At 46.1% G+C, this 18612-nt stretch overlaps 1 protein-coding gene, 14 non-coding genes and 3 pseudogenes across 15 annotated transcripts; all 18 read left to right on the top strand.

Annotated features, from left to right (window-relative positions):
- Positions 1-110: 110 nt before the first annotated feature.
- Positions 111-232, top strand: LOC121708124 (annotated as a pseudogene).
- On the top strand, positions 140-5211 carry LOC121707280. The gene is made up of 2 exons (XM_042089720.1): positions 140-160; positions 3887-5211. The coding sequence occupies exon 2, from the start codon at positions 4021-4023 to the stop codon at positions 5077-5079; it is 1059 nt and encodes a 352-aa protein (XP_041945654.1). The 5' UTR covers positions 140-160; positions 3887-4020; the 3' UTR covers positions 5080-5211.
- A 26-nt stretch (positions 5212-5237) lies between these two features.
- On the top strand, positions 5238-5416 carry LOC121708110 (annotated as a pseudogene).
- Positions 5417-5775: 359 nt separating this feature from the next.
- On the top strand, positions 5776-5940 carry LOC121708042. Its single transcript, XR_006031533.1, has one exon. It is a non-coding gene; the product is annotated as a U1 spliceosomal RNA (small nuclear RNA).
- A 359-nt stretch (positions 5941-6299) lies between these two features.
- Positions 6300-6464, top strand: LOC121708061. Its single transcript, XR_006031552.1, has one exon. It is a non-coding gene; the product is annotated as a U1 spliceosomal RNA (small nuclear RNA).
- Positions 6465-6823: 359 nt separating this feature from the next.
- LOC121708064 lies at positions 6824-6988 on the top strand. Its single transcript, XR_006031555.1, has one exon. It is a non-coding gene; the product is annotated as a U1 spliceosomal RNA (small nuclear RNA).
- A 359-nt stretch (positions 6989-7347) lies between these two features.
- LOC121708084 lies at positions 7348-7511 on the top strand. The gene has a single exon (XR_006031574.1). It is a non-coding gene; the product is annotated as a U1 spliceosomal RNA (small nuclear RNA).
- A 4746-nt stretch (positions 7512-12257) lies between these two features.
- Positions 12258-12422, top strand: LOC121708007. The gene has a single exon (XR_006031498.1). It is a non-coding gene; the product is annotated as a U1 spliceosomal RNA (small nuclear RNA).
- Positions 12423-12781: 359 nt separating this feature from the next.
- On the top strand, positions 12782-12946 carry LOC121708069. The gene has a single exon (XR_006031559.1). It is a non-coding gene; the product is annotated as a U1 spliceosomal RNA (small nuclear RNA).
- A 359-nt stretch (positions 12947-13305) lies between these two features.
- On the top strand, positions 13306-13470 carry LOC121708006. Its single transcript, XR_006031497.1, has one exon. It is a non-coding gene; the product is annotated as a U1 spliceosomal RNA (small nuclear RNA).
- Positions 13471-13820: 350 nt separating this feature from the next.
- Positions 13821-13985, top strand: LOC121708047. Its single transcript, XR_006031538.1, has one exon. It is a non-coding gene; the product is annotated as a U1 spliceosomal RNA (small nuclear RNA).
- Positions 13986-14344: 359 nt separating this feature from the next.
- LOC121708005 lies at positions 14345-14509 on the top strand. The gene has a single exon (XR_006031496.1). It is a non-coding gene; the product is annotated as a U1 spliceosomal RNA (small nuclear RNA).
- Positions 14510-14875: 366 nt separating this feature from the next.
- Positions 14876-15040, top strand: LOC121708004. The gene has a single exon (XR_006031495.1). It is a non-coding gene; the product is annotated as a U1 spliceosomal RNA (small nuclear RNA).
- A 350-nt stretch (positions 15041-15390) lies between these two features.
- LOC121708003 lies at positions 15391-15555 on the top strand. The gene has a single exon (XR_006031494.1). It is a non-coding gene; the product is annotated as a U1 spliceosomal RNA (small nuclear RNA).
- Positions 15556-15914: 359 nt separating this feature from the next.
- On the top strand, positions 15915-16079 carry LOC121708023. Its single transcript, XR_006031514.1, has one exon. It is a non-coding gene; the product is annotated as a U1 spliceosomal RNA (small nuclear RNA).
- A 359-nt stretch (positions 16080-16438) lies between these two features.
- Positions 16439-16603, top strand: LOC121708002. Its single transcript, XR_006031493.1, has one exon. It is a non-coding gene; the product is annotated as a U1 spliceosomal RNA (small nuclear RNA).
- A 350-nt stretch (positions 16604-16953) lies between these two features.
- Positions 16954-17118, top strand: LOC121708001. The gene has a single exon (XR_006031492.1). It is a non-coding gene; the product is annotated as a U1 spliceosomal RNA (small nuclear RNA).
- Positions 17119-17477: 359 nt separating this feature from the next.
- Positions 17478-17599, top strand: LOC121708123 (annotated as a pseudogene).
- Positions 17600-18612: the final 1013 nt, after the last annotated feature.

The following is an 18612-nucleotide window of genomic DNA, read 5'->3' as shown; positions in this document are numbered from 1 at the left end:
ATGTCTTTCAGGGAGGCCCCTCCCCCTTTACGGAATCTTGGAGGTGGGCCCACCATCTGCGTGTTGCCAGTGGCCAGGAACCCCTGCGCCAACTTGGTCTGTTCCAACTCATACTTACCTGGCAGGGGTGATACAATGATCAAGAAGGTTGTTTGCCCAGGTATCTTGACGGCTGGAGTGCAAGGACTGAAGCATGGTGTTACCTGGACAAAGGAGGAATGCTGCAAGATTCGAATTGTTGGAAGATCTGGAGATGGATCGATTGCAGTTTAGTCGCCAGATCCTGCAAAAAGAATTGGGATTTCCAACAAATCAACTGGATTATGTCTTTGCTTTTCCTGGTAAGAAGATTTTTGAAGTCATTTTTGCAAGTTTAAGGATTTTTGAACTGTGCTGTGAGAGATTTGATAAAAAGAAGAAGGATTCTGCAGCCTTCCAGAAGATTGTTTTCATACCTTTGTCAGAGAGAGACTTAAAGATTGTCCATGTCGTGATGTATTCTGAAAAAGTGAAGATTGAGGACATTAGCACATGGTTAATGAGGTATGCCACAGTTCTTTCTGGATTTGAAGTAAAAGATGTGGATGGAATTAAAACGGGAGAACGAAGATTCCAAGTCAGGCTGAAAAGAATCGGTGATGGGATTCAACATCTACCCAATAATATTCAGATTGGTGCTTTTAGAGGCTCTGTTTTTTATGCAGGACAACCGAAGGAATGCAGGCGTTGTAGAAGCAAAGAGCATCTCGCGGCCCAATGCACTGTGGAGGTTTGTAGAATATGTAAGAGCACAGAACATACTGCCTCACAGTGCACTGCTTCTACAGTTTGTAATCTTTGCCTTTCACAAGACCACAGGTTTAAAGATTGTCCACGAGCCTATGCAAACCGTGTTAAAATGTGTGCTCCCCCCTCAGAAACTGAGTATAGTTCCACCATTGTCCAACACATGGAGGTAGTAACTCTGGAAGCACATGCTTCCAACATGGCTACCACCACACCTGAATCTGATTACAACAATCAGCCTGATTTGGCTGGAACACAAGGAACAGATTTTCACCCCTTTTTTTCAAGTGAGGTTGATATTAACCCAAACCAACATATGAATGAGGCCACAGCTGAAGGAAGTTTGGACCCCCTCAGTCCATCGGAAGACACGGAAAGTGAAACATCCTGTTCAGAGAGTTCATCCGAGTCTTCGGCCGCCCTCAATGAGAGCCCAGATGGATCTGTAATTCCACCCTCACAAGCCGAAGGATTCCTGGGAACTACAGAAATTGGAGCAGAGAATCCTTTGGAGTCAATCGTTTCCAACAATGGGGAGAACCCCTCTACAAGTTCACCATCTACAAGTTCACCATCTGCTTTCCCTGTGTCTCCCTCTGGTGGAGGAAATGTAGAAGACAAAAGGGAGAGAGTCCTCACCACCTCCTCTGGGGAGGCACAGTGGGGGGCTGGGATCAACTGGTCGCCCAAATCCCCTCTAGAAACCCCATTCTTAGAGCCTGATGAGGTCTTAGTGTTCTCCACAGCAACTCAAATGAAAGAAAGTTCTTCACAATCAAATACCTCCTCAGCAAGTCTAGCAAATAAAAAGAAACATGCAAAAAAAAGGAAGAAGACTTGCCATGAACATTGATATCCTTCCTAATTCCCCTAATGGACATTCTAAAAACAACATCTATTAATGTACGTGGCATAAATGATAGAGTGAAATGTGAGGCAGTTTTTGAACATCTACAAACCTTAAAAAGTGACATTTATTTCTTACAGGAATGTTGGCTTTCATATAAAGATGATTATAAAACCTTCCAAGGACGATGGACACATGGGCCTTCTGTGTGGTCAGGAGATAACTCTAACAGAGCGTCTGGAGTAGGAATACTTTTTAGAGCTCATAATATTGAGGTCCAGAAAATTCAAATTATACAGGATGGAAGACTGATCTGTGTCGATATTCAGAGGCACGGGCTTGAGCTGAGACTTATTAATATCTATTGCCCCACTGATTTAAAAGATCGGTTAGAAACACTTTTAGCTTTATATCCTGTATTGTTATGTAACAATCCCATTGTAATAGCTGGTGATTTTAATTGTGTCCTAAATTGTAAAGATAAAATAACCAAAACAGCCAACACAACAGATAGTAGCTCTGAGCTGTTGAAGACCATTATAAAGGATTTTAAACTGATTGATACATACAGAAAAGAAAATCCAGATCTGCCTGGTTTTACCTGGACAAATGGAAAGGCACACTCAAGAATAGACATGATTTTAACATCAACAAGTCTTGAGGTGACACAAGCTAAAGTGGCACCAACATTTTTTTCAGATCACTCCCTTTTGACCTGTGCAGTAAAAATCCCTGGGTCTATAAAAGCTGGACAAGGTTACTGGAAACTGAATACAAGCCTTTTAGATAACCCCAATGTAATTAACAGATATAAAGCAAAATTTTATGATTGGATTTCATTGAAAAGTCTTTATAACTCAGCTTCAGACTGGTGGGAGGAAATCAAAAAGAGAACAAGAATATTCTTCCAAATAGAAGGGAAAAGGAAAGCTCAAGGGAAAAAACTTTATCTAAAAAGGTTACAAGGAAAACTGCAGAGATTCTATAAAATGCAGCAGGAGGGCTTTGATGTAGATGAGGAGATCACCCTGATTAAAGGGAAAATGATGACCATCGCAGCAGAAGATGCAAGAGGAGTTATAGAAAGGAGTCGAGCTAAAACCTTTGAACAGAACGAAAATTGCACACAGTATTTCTTCAGGAAATCGCTGAAACCACGTCAGTCAATAAAAGAACTAAAAAATCAAGATGGTATCAAAGTGGACAAACAAAATGAGCTGGCAAATGTTGTGGAAACTTTTTACAAAGATCTTTATAAGAAGCCTTGTACAAATTCTATACAGAAGCAGCGTTTTCTGGGACAAATAGAAAAGGTCCTGTTAAATGAAGACAAATATCTTTTAGAAAGTCCCTTTTCGCTACACGAAATAAAAAAGGCCATAGATAACCTATCAAAGAATAAAGCACCAGGACTTGACGGTTTGCCAGGGGATTTTTATATTGCTTTTAAGGACATCTTAGCGGAGGAGCTCCTTAACATATATAAAGAATCTCAGGAGAAGGGAGAATTACCTGACAGTATGAGAAACGGATGTATCTCACTCCTCTTTAAAAAAGGAGAAAAATCAGACATAAAGAATTGGAGACCAATAAGCCTTTTAGGGACTGACTATAAGATCTGTGCTAAAGTTATGTGCACTAGATTGCAAACTGTGTTGGCCAAAGTCGTCAGCTCTGAACAGACCTGCGGAATCCCAAAGAGAGGAATATCAGATAATCTTGCCTTGACACGGGACATTATCCTCTACTCTAAGGAAAGACAAACTCCAGTGAGCATTGTGACCTTGGACCATGAAAAAGCATTTGATAAACTTGATAGAGAATTTTTAATGTCAATTTTAGAAAAGATGAATTTTGGACCATTGTTTTTGTCCTCCATTAAAATGATGTACTGCAACATTTCCAGCATTGCCATGATAAATGGCCACCCATCAGCAACCATCCCGCTGCAGTCTGGACTAAGACAAGGGTGCCCTCTGTCAGCTTCACTATTTGTCATGTGCATGGAGCCCCTAGCCAATGCAATACGTTCTAATGTGAACTTCAGAGGAATGCCAATCCCTGGAGGGAATGGAAGACAGGCAAAATTATCTATGTATATGGATGATATAACCTTCTTTGCAGTGGATAACTTTTCTATTCACACAGGATTGGCTACATGTGGACAATTCTCTAAAGCAACAGGAATTAAGTTGAATGTAAGTAAAAGTGAAATCTTGTACAGTAATTGGACAGAAAACAAAATACCCTTAGGGTTGACTGAACAAGAGAAAAATATTAAGGTTCTTGGGATTTACTTTGGAGAAGAGACGGATAGGAAAAACTGGGGAACGAGAATAAATAAAATAAAACAGAAATTCTTCCTATGGCGATCACGTGACCTAACAATGCTTGGCAAAATTATGATTGCAAAGATGGAAATTCTATCAGCCTTATCATACCTGGCGATGATACTTCCTGCCCCCAGTTCCTTCATCACAATGGCCCGCCGGGAGATGTTCCGCTTTATCTGGGGTGGAAAAACAGAGAGAGTCAAAAGGACAATCATGTATAAACCAAAAGCTTTAGGGGGCAGAGACGTGCTGGATATTACAAAGAAATTTAAAGCAATGTTCCTGAGTAATATCTTAAAAGGAATAGCAGACCAAGGAGGAGAAGCTCTGTGGACTCTCTTTGCCAAATTCTGGGTGGGTAGGTATATGCCTGGGAAGAACTGGGAAAGGCGACCTCTCACCCTACCCTCCTCGGATACTCGGCCATACCTCTACCAAGAAGCAAAAGATTTCTTAGTGAAGCATAAAGGAACCATATGTGCAGGCTCTGAATTAAGTAGCGGTGCCATCCATGAATTATTGGAGGATGCCCCCCCGAGAATAGAAACAATTAGGGCATTGACAGAAAACCAGTGTGTACGAGTATGGAAATGTACATCCTTCCCCTTTCTGTTTAACAAACATAAAGATGTAGCTTGGAAGGTGGCACAGAACTGTTTACCAACAAGAACAGTCCTCTACAGATGGGGTCTGTGTGCTAGTGCTAAATGTATCAGAGAAAGCTTTTGTAATGAAGAAACAATAGATCATGTGTTTTGGGACTGTACATTTGCTAAACTTGTGTGGAATGTGTTTAGGCCATGGTTTGGAAATTACAACATGGTTTTATGTAGAGAAACTGTACTTTTTGGATTACACATGAGGAAAAAAGGTCAAGAATTTTGTAGACTCTGGGCAGTTATTAATTGTGTCAAATGTACCTTGTGGGTGGTTAGGAATAAGTTATTCCTTAAAAAAGAAAAGATTACTTTGGGTGGGGCAAAAAGTATGGCACTGAACAGCATTAAGGACTATGTCACAAGAGACTTGTTGAAGTACGGGAAGGAAAAAACAAAAGTCATGTGGAAAATGGATTGTATGGAACATTTGTTTGGGTGGGATTTATGCTTTTAATGGGACAGAATTTGCGACTTGTGTAATACGTATTATGTTTGTGATATGTTGATGTGATATCCTTCTGATTTAAATGCAGTGAACAATGTAAAAGAATTTAGCCTCCACAATGTGCTTGTACATGTATTTATAAGCTGATACTTCTGAGTATTATGTATGTATTTGCTATGAAACACAATAAAGTAAAAAAAATTGAAAAAATTGAAAAAATTGTTTGCCCAGGGCGAGGCTCGGCCATTGCACATCCGGTCGTGCTGACCTCTGCGAATTCCTCAAATGTGGGAATCTCGACTGCACAATTTCTGGTAGTGGGGGACTGCGTTCGCGCTCTCCCCTGATTTTGATGGTGTAAAGAAAAGACAGAGCGACTAGTGGAACGTGGACAATGCACTCTGTGGGACACCGTGGCTCATTTCTTTGCTTTCTGTGCCATGTTCTGCCGTACGTTCACTCTTTTGCTCGGCTTCTCCGTCGGAGGAGTCTAGATTTAGTGCGTGCCTCCTGTCCACTATCTAGCCGGGATAATTTAGACGCAGCCTTGGCACTTCATCAGGAGAGGTCGCTGTTATGGAAGCTCCGAGTAATGATGTCTTTCAGGGAGGCCCCTCCCCCTTTACGGAATCTTGGAGGTGGGCCCACCATCTGCGTGTTGCCAGTGGCCAGGAACCCCTGCGCCAACTTGGTCTGTTCCAACTCATACTTACCTGGCAGAGGTGATACAATGATCAAGAAGGTTGTTTGCCCAGGGCGAGGCTCGGCCATTGCACATCCGGTCGTGCTGACCCCTGCGAATTCCTCAAATGTGGGAATCTCGACTGCACAATTTCTGGTAGTGGGGGACTGCGTTCGCGCTCTCCCCTGATTTTGATGGTGTAAAGAAAAGACAGAGCGACTAGTGGAACGTGGACAATGCACTCTGTGGGACACCGTGGCTCATTTCTTTGCTTTCTGTGCCATGTTCTGCCGTACGTTCACTCTTTTGCTCGGCTTCTCCGTCGGAGGAGTCTAGATTTAGTGCGTGCCTCCTGTCCACTATCTAGCCGGGATAATTTAGACGCAGCCTTGGCACTTCACCAGGAGAGGTCGCTGTTATGGAAGCTCCGAGTAATGATGTCTTTCAGGGAGGCCCCTCCCCCTTTACGGAATCTTGGAGGTGGGCCCACCATCTGCGTGTTGCCAGTGGCCAGGAACCCCTGCGCCAACTTGGTCTGTTCCAGCTCATACTTACCTGGCTGGGGTGATACAATGATCAAGAAGGTTGTTTGCCCAGGGCGAGGCTCGGCCATTGCACATCCGGTCGTGCTGACCCCTGCGAATTCCTCAAATGTGGGAATCTCGACTGCACAATTTCTGGTAGTGGGGGACTGCGTTCGCGCTCTCCCCTGATTTTGATGGTGTAAAGAAAAGACAGAGCGACTAGTGGAACGTGGACAATGCACTCTGTGGGACACCGTGGCTCATTTCTTTGCTTTCTGTGCCATGTTCTGCCGTACGTTCACTCTTTTGCTCGGCTTCTCCGTCGGAGGAGTCTAGATTTAGTGCGTGCCTCCTGTCCACTATCTAGCCGGGATAATTTAGACGCAGCCTTGGCACTTCACCAGGAGAGGTCGCTGTTATGGAAGCTCCGAGTAATGATGTCTTTCAGGGAGGCCCCTCCCCCTTTACGGAATCTTGGAGGTGGGCCCACCATCTGCGTGTTGCCAGTGGCCAGGAACCCCTGCGCCAACTTGGTCTGTTCCAACTCATACTTACCTGGCAGGGGTGATACAATGATCAAGAAGGTTGTTTGCCCAGGGCGAGGCTCGGCCATTGCACATCCGGTCGTGCTGACCCCTGCGAATTCCTCAAATGTGGGAATCTCGACTGCACAATTTCTGGTAGTGGGAGACTGCGTTCGCGCTCTCCCCTGATTTTGATGGTGTAAAGAAAAGACAGAGCGACTAGTGGAACGTGGACAATGCACTCTGTGGGACACCGTGGCTCATTTCTTTGCTTTCTGTGCCATGTTCTGCCGTACGTTCACTCTTTTGCTCGGCTTCTCCGTCGGAGGAGTCTAGATTTAGTGCGTGCCTCCTGTCCACTATCTAGCCGGGATAATTTAGACGCAGCCTTGGCACTTCACCAGGAGAGGTCACTGTTATGGAAGCTCCGAGTAATGATGTCTTTCAGGGAGGCCCCTCCCCCTTTACGGAATCTTGGAGGTGGGCCCACCATCTGCGTGTTGCCAGTGGCCAGGAACCCCTGCGCCAACTTGGTCTGTTCCAACTCATACTTACCTGGCAGGGGTGATACAATGATCAAGAAGGTTGTTTGCCCAGGGCGAGGCTCGGCCATTGCACATCCGGTCGTGCTGACCCCTGCGAATTCCTCAAATGTGGGAATCTCGACTGCACAATTTCTGGTAGTGGGGGACTATCTTGACGGTATCTTGACGGCTGGAGTGCAAGGACTGAAGCATGGTGTTACCTGGACAAAGGAGGAATGCTGCAAGATTCGAATTGTTGGAAGATCTGGAGATGGATCGGTTGCAGTTTAGTCGCCAGATCCTGCAAAAAGAATTGGGATTTCCAACAAATCAACTGGATTATGTCTTTGCTTTTCCTGGTAAGAAGATTTTTGAAGTCATTTTTGCAAGTTTAAGGATTTTTGAACTGTGCTGTGAGAGATTTGATAAAAAGAAGAAGGATTCTGCAGCCTTCCAGAAGATTGTTTTCATACCTTTGTCAGAGAGAGACTTAAAGATTGTCCATGTCGTGATGTATTCTGAAAAAGTGAAGATTGAGGACATTAGCACATGGTTAATGAGGTATGCCACAGTTCTTTCTGGATTTGAAGTAAAAGATGTGGATGGAATTAAAACGGGAGAACGAAGATTCCAAGTCAGGCTGAAAAGAATCGGTGATGGGATTCAACATCTACCCAATAATATTCAGATTGGTGCTTTTAGAGGCTCTGTTTTTTATGCAGGACAACCGAAGGAATGCAGGCGTTGTAGAAGCAAAGAGCATCTCGCGGCCCAATGCACTGTGGAGGTTTGTAGAATATGTAAGAGCACAGAACATACTGCCTCACAGTGCACTGCTTCTACAGTTTGTAATCTTTGCCTTTCACAAGACCACAGGTTTAAAGATTGTCCACGAGCCTATGCAAACCGTGTTAAAATGTGTGCTCCCCCCTCAGAAACTGAGTATAGTTCCACCATTGTCCAACACATGGAGGTAGTAACTCTGGAAGCACATGCTTCCAACATGGCTACCACCACACCTGAATCTGATTACAACAATCAGCCTGATTTGGCTGGAACACAAGGAACAGATTTTCACCCCTTTTTTTCAAGTGAGGTTGATATTAACCCAAACCAACATATGAATGAGGCCACAGCTGAAGGAAGTTTGGACCCCCTCAGTCCATCGGAAGACACGGAAAGTGAAACATCCTGTTCAGAGAGTTCATCCGAGTCTTCGGCCGCCCTCAATGAGAGCCCAGATGGATCTGTAATTCCACCCTCACAAGCCGAAGGATTCCTGGGAACTACAGAAATTGGAGCAGAGAATCCTTTGGAGTCAATCGTTTCCAACAATGGGGAGAACCCCTCTACAAGTTCACCATCTACAAGTTCACCATCTGCTTTCCCTGTGTCTCCCTCTGGTGGAGGAAATGTAGAAGACAAAAGGGAGAGAGTCCTCACCACCTCCTCTGGGGAGGCACAGTGGGGGGCTGGGATCAACTGGTCGCCCAAATCCCCTCTAGAAACCCCATTCTTAGAGCCTGATGAGGTCTTAGTGTTCTCCACAGCAACTCAAATGAAAAAGTTCTTCACAATCAAATACCTCCTCAGCAAGTCTAGCAAATAAAAAGAAACATGCAAAAAAAAGGAAGAAGACTTGCCATGAACATTGATATCCTTCCTAATTCCCCTAATGGACATTCTAAAAACAACATCTATTAATGTACGTGGCATAAATGATAGAGTGAAATGTGAGGCAGTTTTTGAACATCTACAAACCTTAAAAAGTGACATTTATTTCTTACAGGAATGTTGGCTTTCATATAAAGATGATTATAAAACCTTCCAAGGACGATGGACACATGGGCCTTCTGTGTGGTCAGGAGATAACTCTAACAGAGCGTCTGGAGTAGGAATACTTTTTAGAGCTCATAATATTGAGGTCCAGAAAATTCAAATTATACAGGATGGAAGACTGATCTGTGTCGATATTCAGAGGCACGGGCTTGAGCTGAGACTTATTAATATCTATTGCCCCACTGATTTAAAAGATCGGTTAGAAACACTTTTAGCTTTATATCCTGTATTGTTATGTAACAATCCCATTGTAATAGCTGGTGATTTTAATTGTGTCCTAAATTGTAAAGATAAAATAACCAAAACAGCCAACACAACAGATAGTAGCTCTGAGCTGTTGAAGACCATTATAAAGGATTTTAAACTGATTGATACATACAGAAAAGAAAATCCAGATCTGCCTGGTTTTACCTGGACAAATGGAAAGGCACACTCAAGAATAGACATGATTTTAACATCAACAAGTCTTGAGGTGACACAAGCTAAAGTGGCACCAACATTTTTTTCAGATCACTCCCTTTTGACCTGTGCAGTAAAAATCCCTGGGTCTATAAAAGCTGGACAAGGTTACTGGAAACTGAATACAAGCCTTTTAGATAACCCCAATGTAATTAACAGATATAAAGCAAAATTTTATGATTGGATTTCATTGAAAAGTCTTTATAACTCAGCTTCAGACTGGTGGGAGGAAATCAAAAAGAGAACAAGAATATTCTTCCAAATAGAAGGGAAAAGGAAAGCTCAAGGGAAAAAACTTTATCTAAAAAGGTTACAAGGAAAACTGCAGAGATTCTATAAAATGCAGCAGGAGGGCTTTGATGTAGATGAGGAGATCACCCTGATTAAAGGGAAAATGATGACCATCGCAGCAGAAGATGCAAGAGGAGTTATAGAAAGGAGTCGAGCTAAAACCTTTGAACAGAACGAAAATTGCACACAGTATTTCTTCAGGAAATCGCTGAAACCACGTCAGTCAATAAAAGAACTAAAAAATCAAGATGGTATCAAAGTGGACAAACAAAATGAGCTGGCAAATGTTGTGGAAACTTTTTACAAAGATCTTTATAAGAAGCCTTGTACAAATTCTATACAGAAGCAGCGTTTTCTGGGACAAATAGAAAAGGTCCTGTTAAATGAAGACAAATATCTTTTAGAAAGTCCCTTTTCGCTACACGAAATAAAAAAGGCCATAGATAACCTATCAAAGAATAAAGCACCAGGACTTGACGGTTTGCCAGGGGATTTTTATATTGCTTTTAAGGACATCTTAGCGGAGGAGCTCCTTAACATATATAAAGAATCTCAGGAGAAGGGAGAATTACCTGACAGTATGAGAAACGGATGTATCTCACTCCTCTTTAAAAAAGGAGAAAAATCAGACATAAAGAATTGGAGACCAATAAGCCTTTTAGGGACTGACTATAAGATCTGTGCTAAAGTTATGTGCACTAGATTGCAAACTGTGTTGGCCAAAGTCGTCAGCTCTGAACAGACCTGCGGAATCCCAAAGAGAGGAATATCAGATAATCTTGCCTTGACACGGGACATTATCCTCTACTCTAAGGAAAGACAAACTCCAGTGAGCATTGTGACCTTGGACCATGAAAAAGCATTTGATAAACTTGATAGAGAATTTTTAATGTCAATTTTAGAAAAGATGAATTTTGGACCATTGTTTTTGTCCTCCATTAAAATGATGTACTGCAACATTTCCAGCATTGCCATGATAAATGGCCACCCATCAGCAACCATCCCGCTGCAGTCTGGACTAAGACAAGGGTGCCCTCTGTCAGCTTCACTATTTGTCATGTGCATGGAGCCCCTAGCCAATGCAATACGTTCTAATGTGAACTTCAGAGGAATGCCAATCCCTGGAGGGAATGGAAGACAGGCAAAATTATCTATGTATATGGATGATATAACCTTCTTTGCAGTGGATAACTTTTCTATTCACACAGGATTGGCTACATGTGGACAATTCTCTAAAGCAACAGGAATTAAGTTGAATGTAAGTAAAAGTGAAATCTTGTACAGTAATTGGACAGAAAACAAAATACCCTTAGGGTTGACTGAACAAGAGAAAAATATTAAGGTTCTTGGGATTTACTTTGGAGAAGAGACGGATAGGAAAAACTGGGGAACGAGAATAAATAAAATAAAACAGAAATTCTTCCTATGGCGATCACGTGACCTAACAATGCTTGGCAAAATTATGATTGCAAAGATGGAAATTCTATCAGCCTTATCATACCTGGCGATGATACTTCCTGCCCCCAGTTCCTTCATCACAATGGCCCGCCGGGAGATGTTCCGCTTTATCTGGGGTGGAAAAACAGAGAGAGTCAAAAGGACAATCATGTATAAACCAAAAGCTTTAGGGGGCAGAGACGTGCTGGATATTACAAAGAAATTTAAAGCAATGTTCCTGAGTAATATCTTAAAAGGAATAGCAGACCAAGGAGGAGAAGCTCTGTGGACTCTCTTTGCCAAATTCTGGGTGGGTAGGTATATGCCTGGGAAGAACTGGGAAAGGCGACCTCTCACCCTACCCTCCTCGGATACTCGGCCATACCTCTACCAAGAAGCAAAAGATTTCTTAGTGAAGCATAAAGGAACCATATGTGCAGGCTCTGAATTAAGTAGCGGTGCCATCCATGAATTATTGGAGGATGCCCCCCCGAGAATAGAAACAACAGGGGACTGCGGACAGGGGACTGCGTTCGCGCTCTCCCCTGATTTTGATGGTGTAAAGAAAAGACAGAGCGACTAGTGGAACGTGGACAATGCACTCTGTGGGACACCGTGGCTCATTTCTTTGCTTTCTGTGCCATGTTCTGCCGTACGTTCACTCTTTTGCTCGGCTTCTCCGTCGGAGGAGTGTAGATTTAGTGCGTGCCTTCTGTCCACTATCTAGCCGGGATAATTTAGACGCAGCCTTGGCACTTCACCAGGAGAGGTCGCTGTTATGGAAGCTCCGAGTAATGATGTCTTTCAGGGAGGCCCCTCCCCCTTTACGGAATCTTGGAGGTGGGCCCACCATCTGCGTTTTGCCAGTGGCCAGGAACCCCTGCGCCAACTTGGTCTGTTCCAACTCATACTTACCTGGCAGGGGTGATACAATGATCAAGAAGGTTGTTTGCCCAGGGCGAGGCTCGGCCATTGCACATCCGGTCGTGCTGACCCCTGCGAATTCCTCAAATGTGGGAATCTCGACTGCACAATTTCTGGTAGTGGGGGACTGCGTTCGCGCTCTCCCCTGATTTTGATGGTGTAAAGAAAAGACAGAGCGACTAGTGGAACGTGGACAATGCACTCTGTGGGACACCGTGGCTCATTTCTTTGCTTTCTGTGCCATGTTCTGCCGTACGTTCACTCTTTTGCTCGGCTTCTCCGTCGGAGGAGTCTAGATTTAGTGCGTGCCTCCTGTCCACTATCTAGCCGGGATAATTTAGACGCAGCCTTGGCACTTCACCAGGAGAGGTCGCTGTTATGGAAGCTCCGAGTAATGATGTCTTTCAGGGAGGCCCCTCCCCCTTTACGGAATCTTGGAGGTGGGCCCACCATCTGCGTGTTGCCAGTGGCCAGGAACCCCTGCGCCAACTTGGTCTGTTCCAACTCATACTTACCTGGCTGGGGTGATACAATGATCAAGAAGGTTGTTTGCCCAGGGCGAGGCTCGGCCATTGCACATCCGGTCGTGCTGACCCCTGCGAATTCCTCAAATGTGGGAATCTCGACTGCACAATTTCTGGTAGTGGGGGACTGCGTTCACGCTCTCCCCTGATTTTGATGGTGTAAAGAAAAGACAGAGCGACTAGTGGAACGTGGACAATGCACTCTGTGGGACACCGTGGCTCATTTCTTTGCTTTCTGTGCCATGTTCTGCCGTACGTTCACTCTTTTGCTCGGCTTCTCCGTCGGAGGAGTCTAGATTTAGTGCGTGCCTCCTGTCCACTATCTAGCCGGGATAATTTAGACGCAGCCTTGGCACTTCACCAGGAGAGGTCGCTGTTATGGAAGCTCCGAGTAATGATGTCTTTCAGGGAGGCCCCTCCCCCTTTACGGAATCTTGGAGGTGGGCCCACCATCTGCGTGTTGCCAGTGGCCAGGAACCCCTGCGCCAACTTGGTCTGTTCCAACTCATACTTACCTGGCAGGGGTGATACAATGATCAAGAAGGTTGTTTGCCCAGGGCGAGGCTCGGCCATTGCACATCCGGTCGTGCTGACCCCTGCGAATTCCTCAAATGTGGGAATCTCGACTGCACAATTTCTGGTAGTGGGGGACTGCGTTCGCGCTCTCCCCTGATTTTGATGGTGTAAAGAAAAGACAGAGCGACTAGTGGAACGTGGACAATGCACTCTGTGGGACACCATGGCTCATTTCTTTGCTTTCTGTGCAATGTTCTGCCGTACGTTCACTCTTTTGCTCGGCTTCTCCGTCGGAGGAGTCTAGATTTAGTGCGTGCCTCCTGTCCACTATCTAGCCGGGATAATTTAGACGCACTTCACCAGGAGAGGTCGCTGTTATGGAAACTCCGAGTAATGATGTCTTTCAGGGAGGCCCCTCCCCCTTTACGGAATCTTGGAGGTGGGCCCACCATCTGCGTGTTGCCAGTGGCCAGGAACCCCTGCGCCAACTTGGTCTGTTCCAACTCATACTTACCTGGCAGGGGTGATACAATGATCAAGAAGGTTGTTTGCCCAGGGCGAGGCTCGGCCATTGCACATCCGTTCGTGCTGACCCCTGCGAATTCCTCAAATGTGGGAATCTCGACTGCACAATTTCTGGTAGTGGGGGACTGCGTTCGCGCTCTCCCCTGATTTTGATGGTGTAAAGAAAAGACAGAGCGACTAGTGGAACGTGGACAATGCACTCTGTGGGACACCATGGCTCATTTCTTTGCTTTCTGTGCCATGTTCTGCCGTACGTTCACTATTTTGCTCGGCTTCTCCGTCGGAGGAGTCTAGATTTAGTGCGTGCCTCCTGTCCACTATCTAGCCGGGATAATTTAGACGCAGCCTTGGCACTTCACCAGGAGAGGTCGCTGTTATGGAAGCTCAGAGTAATGATGTCTTTCAGGGAGGCCCCTCCCCCTTTACGGAATCTTGGAGGTGGGCCCACCATCTGCGTGTTGCCAGTGGCCAGGAATCCCTGCGCCAACTTGGTCTGTTCCAACTCATACTTACCTGGCAGGGGTGATACAATGATCAAGAAGGTTGTTTGCCCAGGGCGAGGCTCGGCCATTGCACATCCGGTCGTGCTGACCCCTGCGAATTCCTCAAATGTGGGAATCTCGACTGCACAATTTCTGGTAGTGGGGGACTGCGTTCGCGCTCTCCCCTGATTTTGATGGTGTAAAGAAAAGACAGAGCGACTAGTGGAACGTGGACAATGCACTCTGTGGGACACCATGGCTCATCTCTTTGCTTTCTGTGCCATGTTCTGCCGTACGTTCACTCTTTTGCCTTTTGCTCGGCTTCTCCGTCGGAGGAGTCTAGATTTAGTGCGTGCCTCCTGTCCACTATCTAGCCGGGATAATTTAGACGCAGCCTTGGCACTTCACCAGGAGAGGTGGCTGTTATGGAAACTCCGAGTAATGATGTCTTTCAGGGAGGCCCCTCCCCCTTTACGGAATCTTGGAGGTGGGCCCACCATCTGCGTGTTGCCAGTGGCCAGGAACCCCTGCGCCAACTTGGTCTGTTCCAACTCATACTTACCTGGCAGGGGTGATACAATGATCAAGAAGGTTGTTTGCCCAGGGCGAGGCTCGGCCATTGCACATCCGGTCGTGCTGACCCCTGCGAATTCCTCAAATGTGGGAATCTCGACTGCACAATTTCTGGTAGTGGGGGACTGCGTTCGCGCTCTCCCCTGATTTTGATGGTGTAAAGAAAAGACAGAGCGACTAGTGGAACGTGGACAATGCACTCTGTGGGACACCATGGCTTATTTCTGTGCCATGTTCTGCCGTACGTTCACTATTTTGCTCGGCTTCTCCGTCGGAGGAGTCTAGATTTAGTGCGTGCCTCCTGTCCACTATCTAGCCGGGATAATTTAGACGCAGCCTTGGCACTTCACCAGGAGAGGTCGCTGTTATGGAAGCTCCGAGTAATGATGTCTTTCAGGGAGGCCCCTCCCCCTTTACGGAATCTTGGAGGTGGGCCCACCATCTGCGTGTTGCCAGTGGCCAGGAACCCCTGCGCCAACTTGGTCTGTTCCAACTCATACTTACCTGGCAGGGGTGATACAATGATCAAGAAGGTTGTTTGCCCAGGGCGAGGCTCGGCCATTGCACATCCGGTCGTGCTGACCCCTGCGAATTCCTCAAATGTGGGAATCTCGACTGCACAATTTCTGGTAGTGGGGGACTGCGTTCGCGCTCTCCCCTGATTTTGATGGTGTAAAGAAAAGACAGAGCGACTAGTGGAACGTGGACAATGCACTTTGTGGGACACCATGGCTCATTTCTTTGCTTTCTGTGCCATGTTCTGCCGTACGTTCACTCTTTTGCTCGGCTTCTCCGTCGGAGGAGTCTAGATTTAGTGCGTGCCTCCTGTCCACTATCTAGCCGGGATAATTTAGACGCAGCCTTGGCACTTCACCAGGAGAGGTCGCTGTTATGGAAGCTCCGAGTAATGATGTCTTTCAGGGAGGCCCCTCCCCCTTTACGGAATCTTGGAGGTGGGCCCACCATCTGCGTGTTGCCAGTGGCCAGGAACCCCTGCGCCAACTTGGTCTGTTCCAACTCATACTTACCTGGCAGAGGTGATACAATGATCAAGAAGGTTGTTTGCCCAGGGCGAGGCTCGGCCATTGCACATCGGGTCGTGCTGACCCCTGCGAATTCCTCAAATGTGGGAATCTCGACTGCACAATTTCTGGTAGTGGGGGACTGCGTTCGCGCTCTCCCCTGATTTTGATGGTGTAAAGAAAAGACAGAGCGACTAGTGGAACGTGGACAATGCACTCTGTGGGACACCGTGGCTCATTTCTTTGCTTTCTGTGCCATGTTCTGCCGTACGTTCACTCTTTTGCTCGGCTTCTCCGTCGGAGGAGTCTAGATTTAGTGCGTGCCTCCTGTCCACTATCTAGCCGGGATAATTTAGACGCAGCCTTGGCACTTCACCAGGAGAGGTCGCTGTTATGGAAGCTCCGAGTAATGATGTCTTTCAGGGAGGCCCCTCCCCCTTTACGGAATCTTGGAGGTGGGCCCACCATCTGCGTGTTGCCAGTGGCCAGGAACCCCTGCGCCAACTTGGTCTGTTCCAACTCATACTTACCTGGCAGGGGTGATACAATGATCAAGAAGGTTGTTTGCCCAGGGCGAGGCTCGGCCATTGCACATCCGGTCGTGCTGACCCCTGCGAATTCCTCAAATGTGGGAATCTCGACTGCACAATTTCTGGTAGTGGGGGACTGCGTTCGCGCTCTCCCCTGATTTTGATGGTGTAAAGAAAAGACAGAGCGACTAGTGGAACGTGGACAATGCACTCTGTGGGACACCATGGCTCATTTCTTTGCTTTCTGTGCCATGTTCTGCCGTACGTTCACTCTTTTGCTCGGCTTCTCCGTCGGAGGAGTCTAGATTTAGTGCGTGCCTCCTGTCCACTATCTAGCCGGGATAATTTAGACGCACTTCACCAGGAGAGGTCGCTGTTATGGAAACTCCGAGTAATGATGTCTTTCAGGGAGGCCCCTCCCCCTTTACGGAATCTTGGAGGTGGGCCCACCATCTGCGTGTTGCCAGTGGCCAGGAACCCCTGGGCCAACTTGGTCTGTTCCAACTCATACTTACCTGGCAGGGGTGATACAATGATCAAGAAGGTTGTTTGCCCAGGGCGAGGCTCGGCCATTGCACATCCGGTCGTGCTGACCCCTGCGAATTCCTCAAATGTGGGAATCTCGACTGCACAATTTCTGGTAGTGGGGGACTGCGTTCGCGCTCTCCCCTGATTTTGATGGTGTAAAGAAAAGACAGAGCGACTAGTGGAACGTGGACAATGCACTCTGTGGGACACCGTGGCTCATTTCTTTGCTTTCTGTGCCATGTTCTGCCGTACGTTCACTCTTTTGCTCGGCTTCTCCGTCGGAGGAGTCTAGATTTAGTGCGTGCCTCCTGTCCACTATCTAGCCGGGATAATTTAGACGCAGCCTTGGCACTTCACCAGGAGAGGTCGCTGTTATGGAAGCTCCGAGTAATGATGTCTTTCAGGGAGGCCCCTCCCCCTTTACGGAATCTTGGAGGTGGGCCCACCATCTGCGTGTTGCCAGTGGCCAGGAACCCCTGCGCCAACTTGGTCTGTTCCAACTCATACTTACCTGGCAGGGGTGATACAATGATCAAGAAGGTTGTTTGCCCAGGTATCTTGACGGCTGGAGTGCAAGGACTGAAGCATGGTGTTACCTGGACAAAGGAGGAATGCTGCAAGATTCGAATTGTTGGAAGATCTGGAGATGGATCGATTGCAGTTTAGTCGCCAGATCCTGCAAAAAGAATTGGGATTTCCAACAAATCAACTGGATTATGTCTTTGCTTTTCCTGGTAAGAAGATTTTTGAAGTCATTTTTGCAAGTTTAAGGATTTTTGAACTGTGCTGTGAGAGATTTGATAAAAAGAAGAAGGATTCTGCAGCCTTCCAGAAGATTGTTTTCATACCTTTGTCAGAGAGAGACTTAAAGATTGTCCATGTCGTGATGTATTCTGAAAAAGTGAAGATTGAGGACATTAGCACATGGTTAATGAGGTATGCCACAGTTCTTTCTGGATTTGAAGTAAAAGATGTGGATGGAATTAAAACGGGAGAACGAAGATTCCAAGTCAGGCTGAAAAGAATCGGTGATGGGATTCAACATCTACCCAATAATATTCAGATTGGTGCTTTTAGAGGCTCTGTTTTTTATGCAGGACAACCGAAGGAATGCAGGCGTTGTAGAAGCAAAGAGCATCTCGCGGCCCAATGCACTGTGGAGGTTTGTAGAATATGTAAGAGCACAGAACATACTGCCTCACAGTGCACTGCTTCTACAGTATGTAATCTTTGCCTTTCACAAGACCACAGGTTTAAAGATTGTCCACGAGCCTATGCAAACCGTGTTAAAATGTGTGCTCCCCCCTCAGAAACTGAGTATAGTTCCACCATTGTCCAACACATGGAGGTAGTAACTCTGGAAGCACATGCTTCCAACATGGCTACCACCACACCTGAATCTGATTACAACAATCAGCCTGATTTGGCTGGAACACAAGGAACAGATTTTCACCCCTTTTTTTCAAGTGAGGTTGATATTAACCCAAACCAACATATGAATGAGGCCACAGCTGAAGGAAGTTTGGACCCCCTCAGTCCATCGGAAGACACGGAAAGTGAAACATCCTGTTCAGAGAGTTCATCCGAGTCTTCGGCCGCCCTCAATGAGAGCCCAGATGGATCTGTAATTCCACCCTC

This window comes from Alosa sapidissima, chromosome 4, assembly GCF_018492685.1.
Source record: "Alosa sapidissima isolate fAloSap1 chromosome 4, fAloSap1.pri, whole genome shotgun sequence".
Lineage (NCBI taxonomy): Eukaryota > Metazoa > Chordata > Actinopteri > Clupeiformes > Clupeidae > Alosa > Alosa sapidissima.
The sequence above is the reverse complement of the archived record's forward strand: the minus strand, read 5'-3'. Positions and strand labels throughout refer to the sequence as shown.

Excerpts from the sequence above, each read along its gene's own strand:
- LOC121707280 (XM_042089720.1), top strand. The coding sequence starts at position 4,021 with ATGCTTGGCAAAATTATGATTGCAAAGATGGAAATTCTATCAGCCTTA.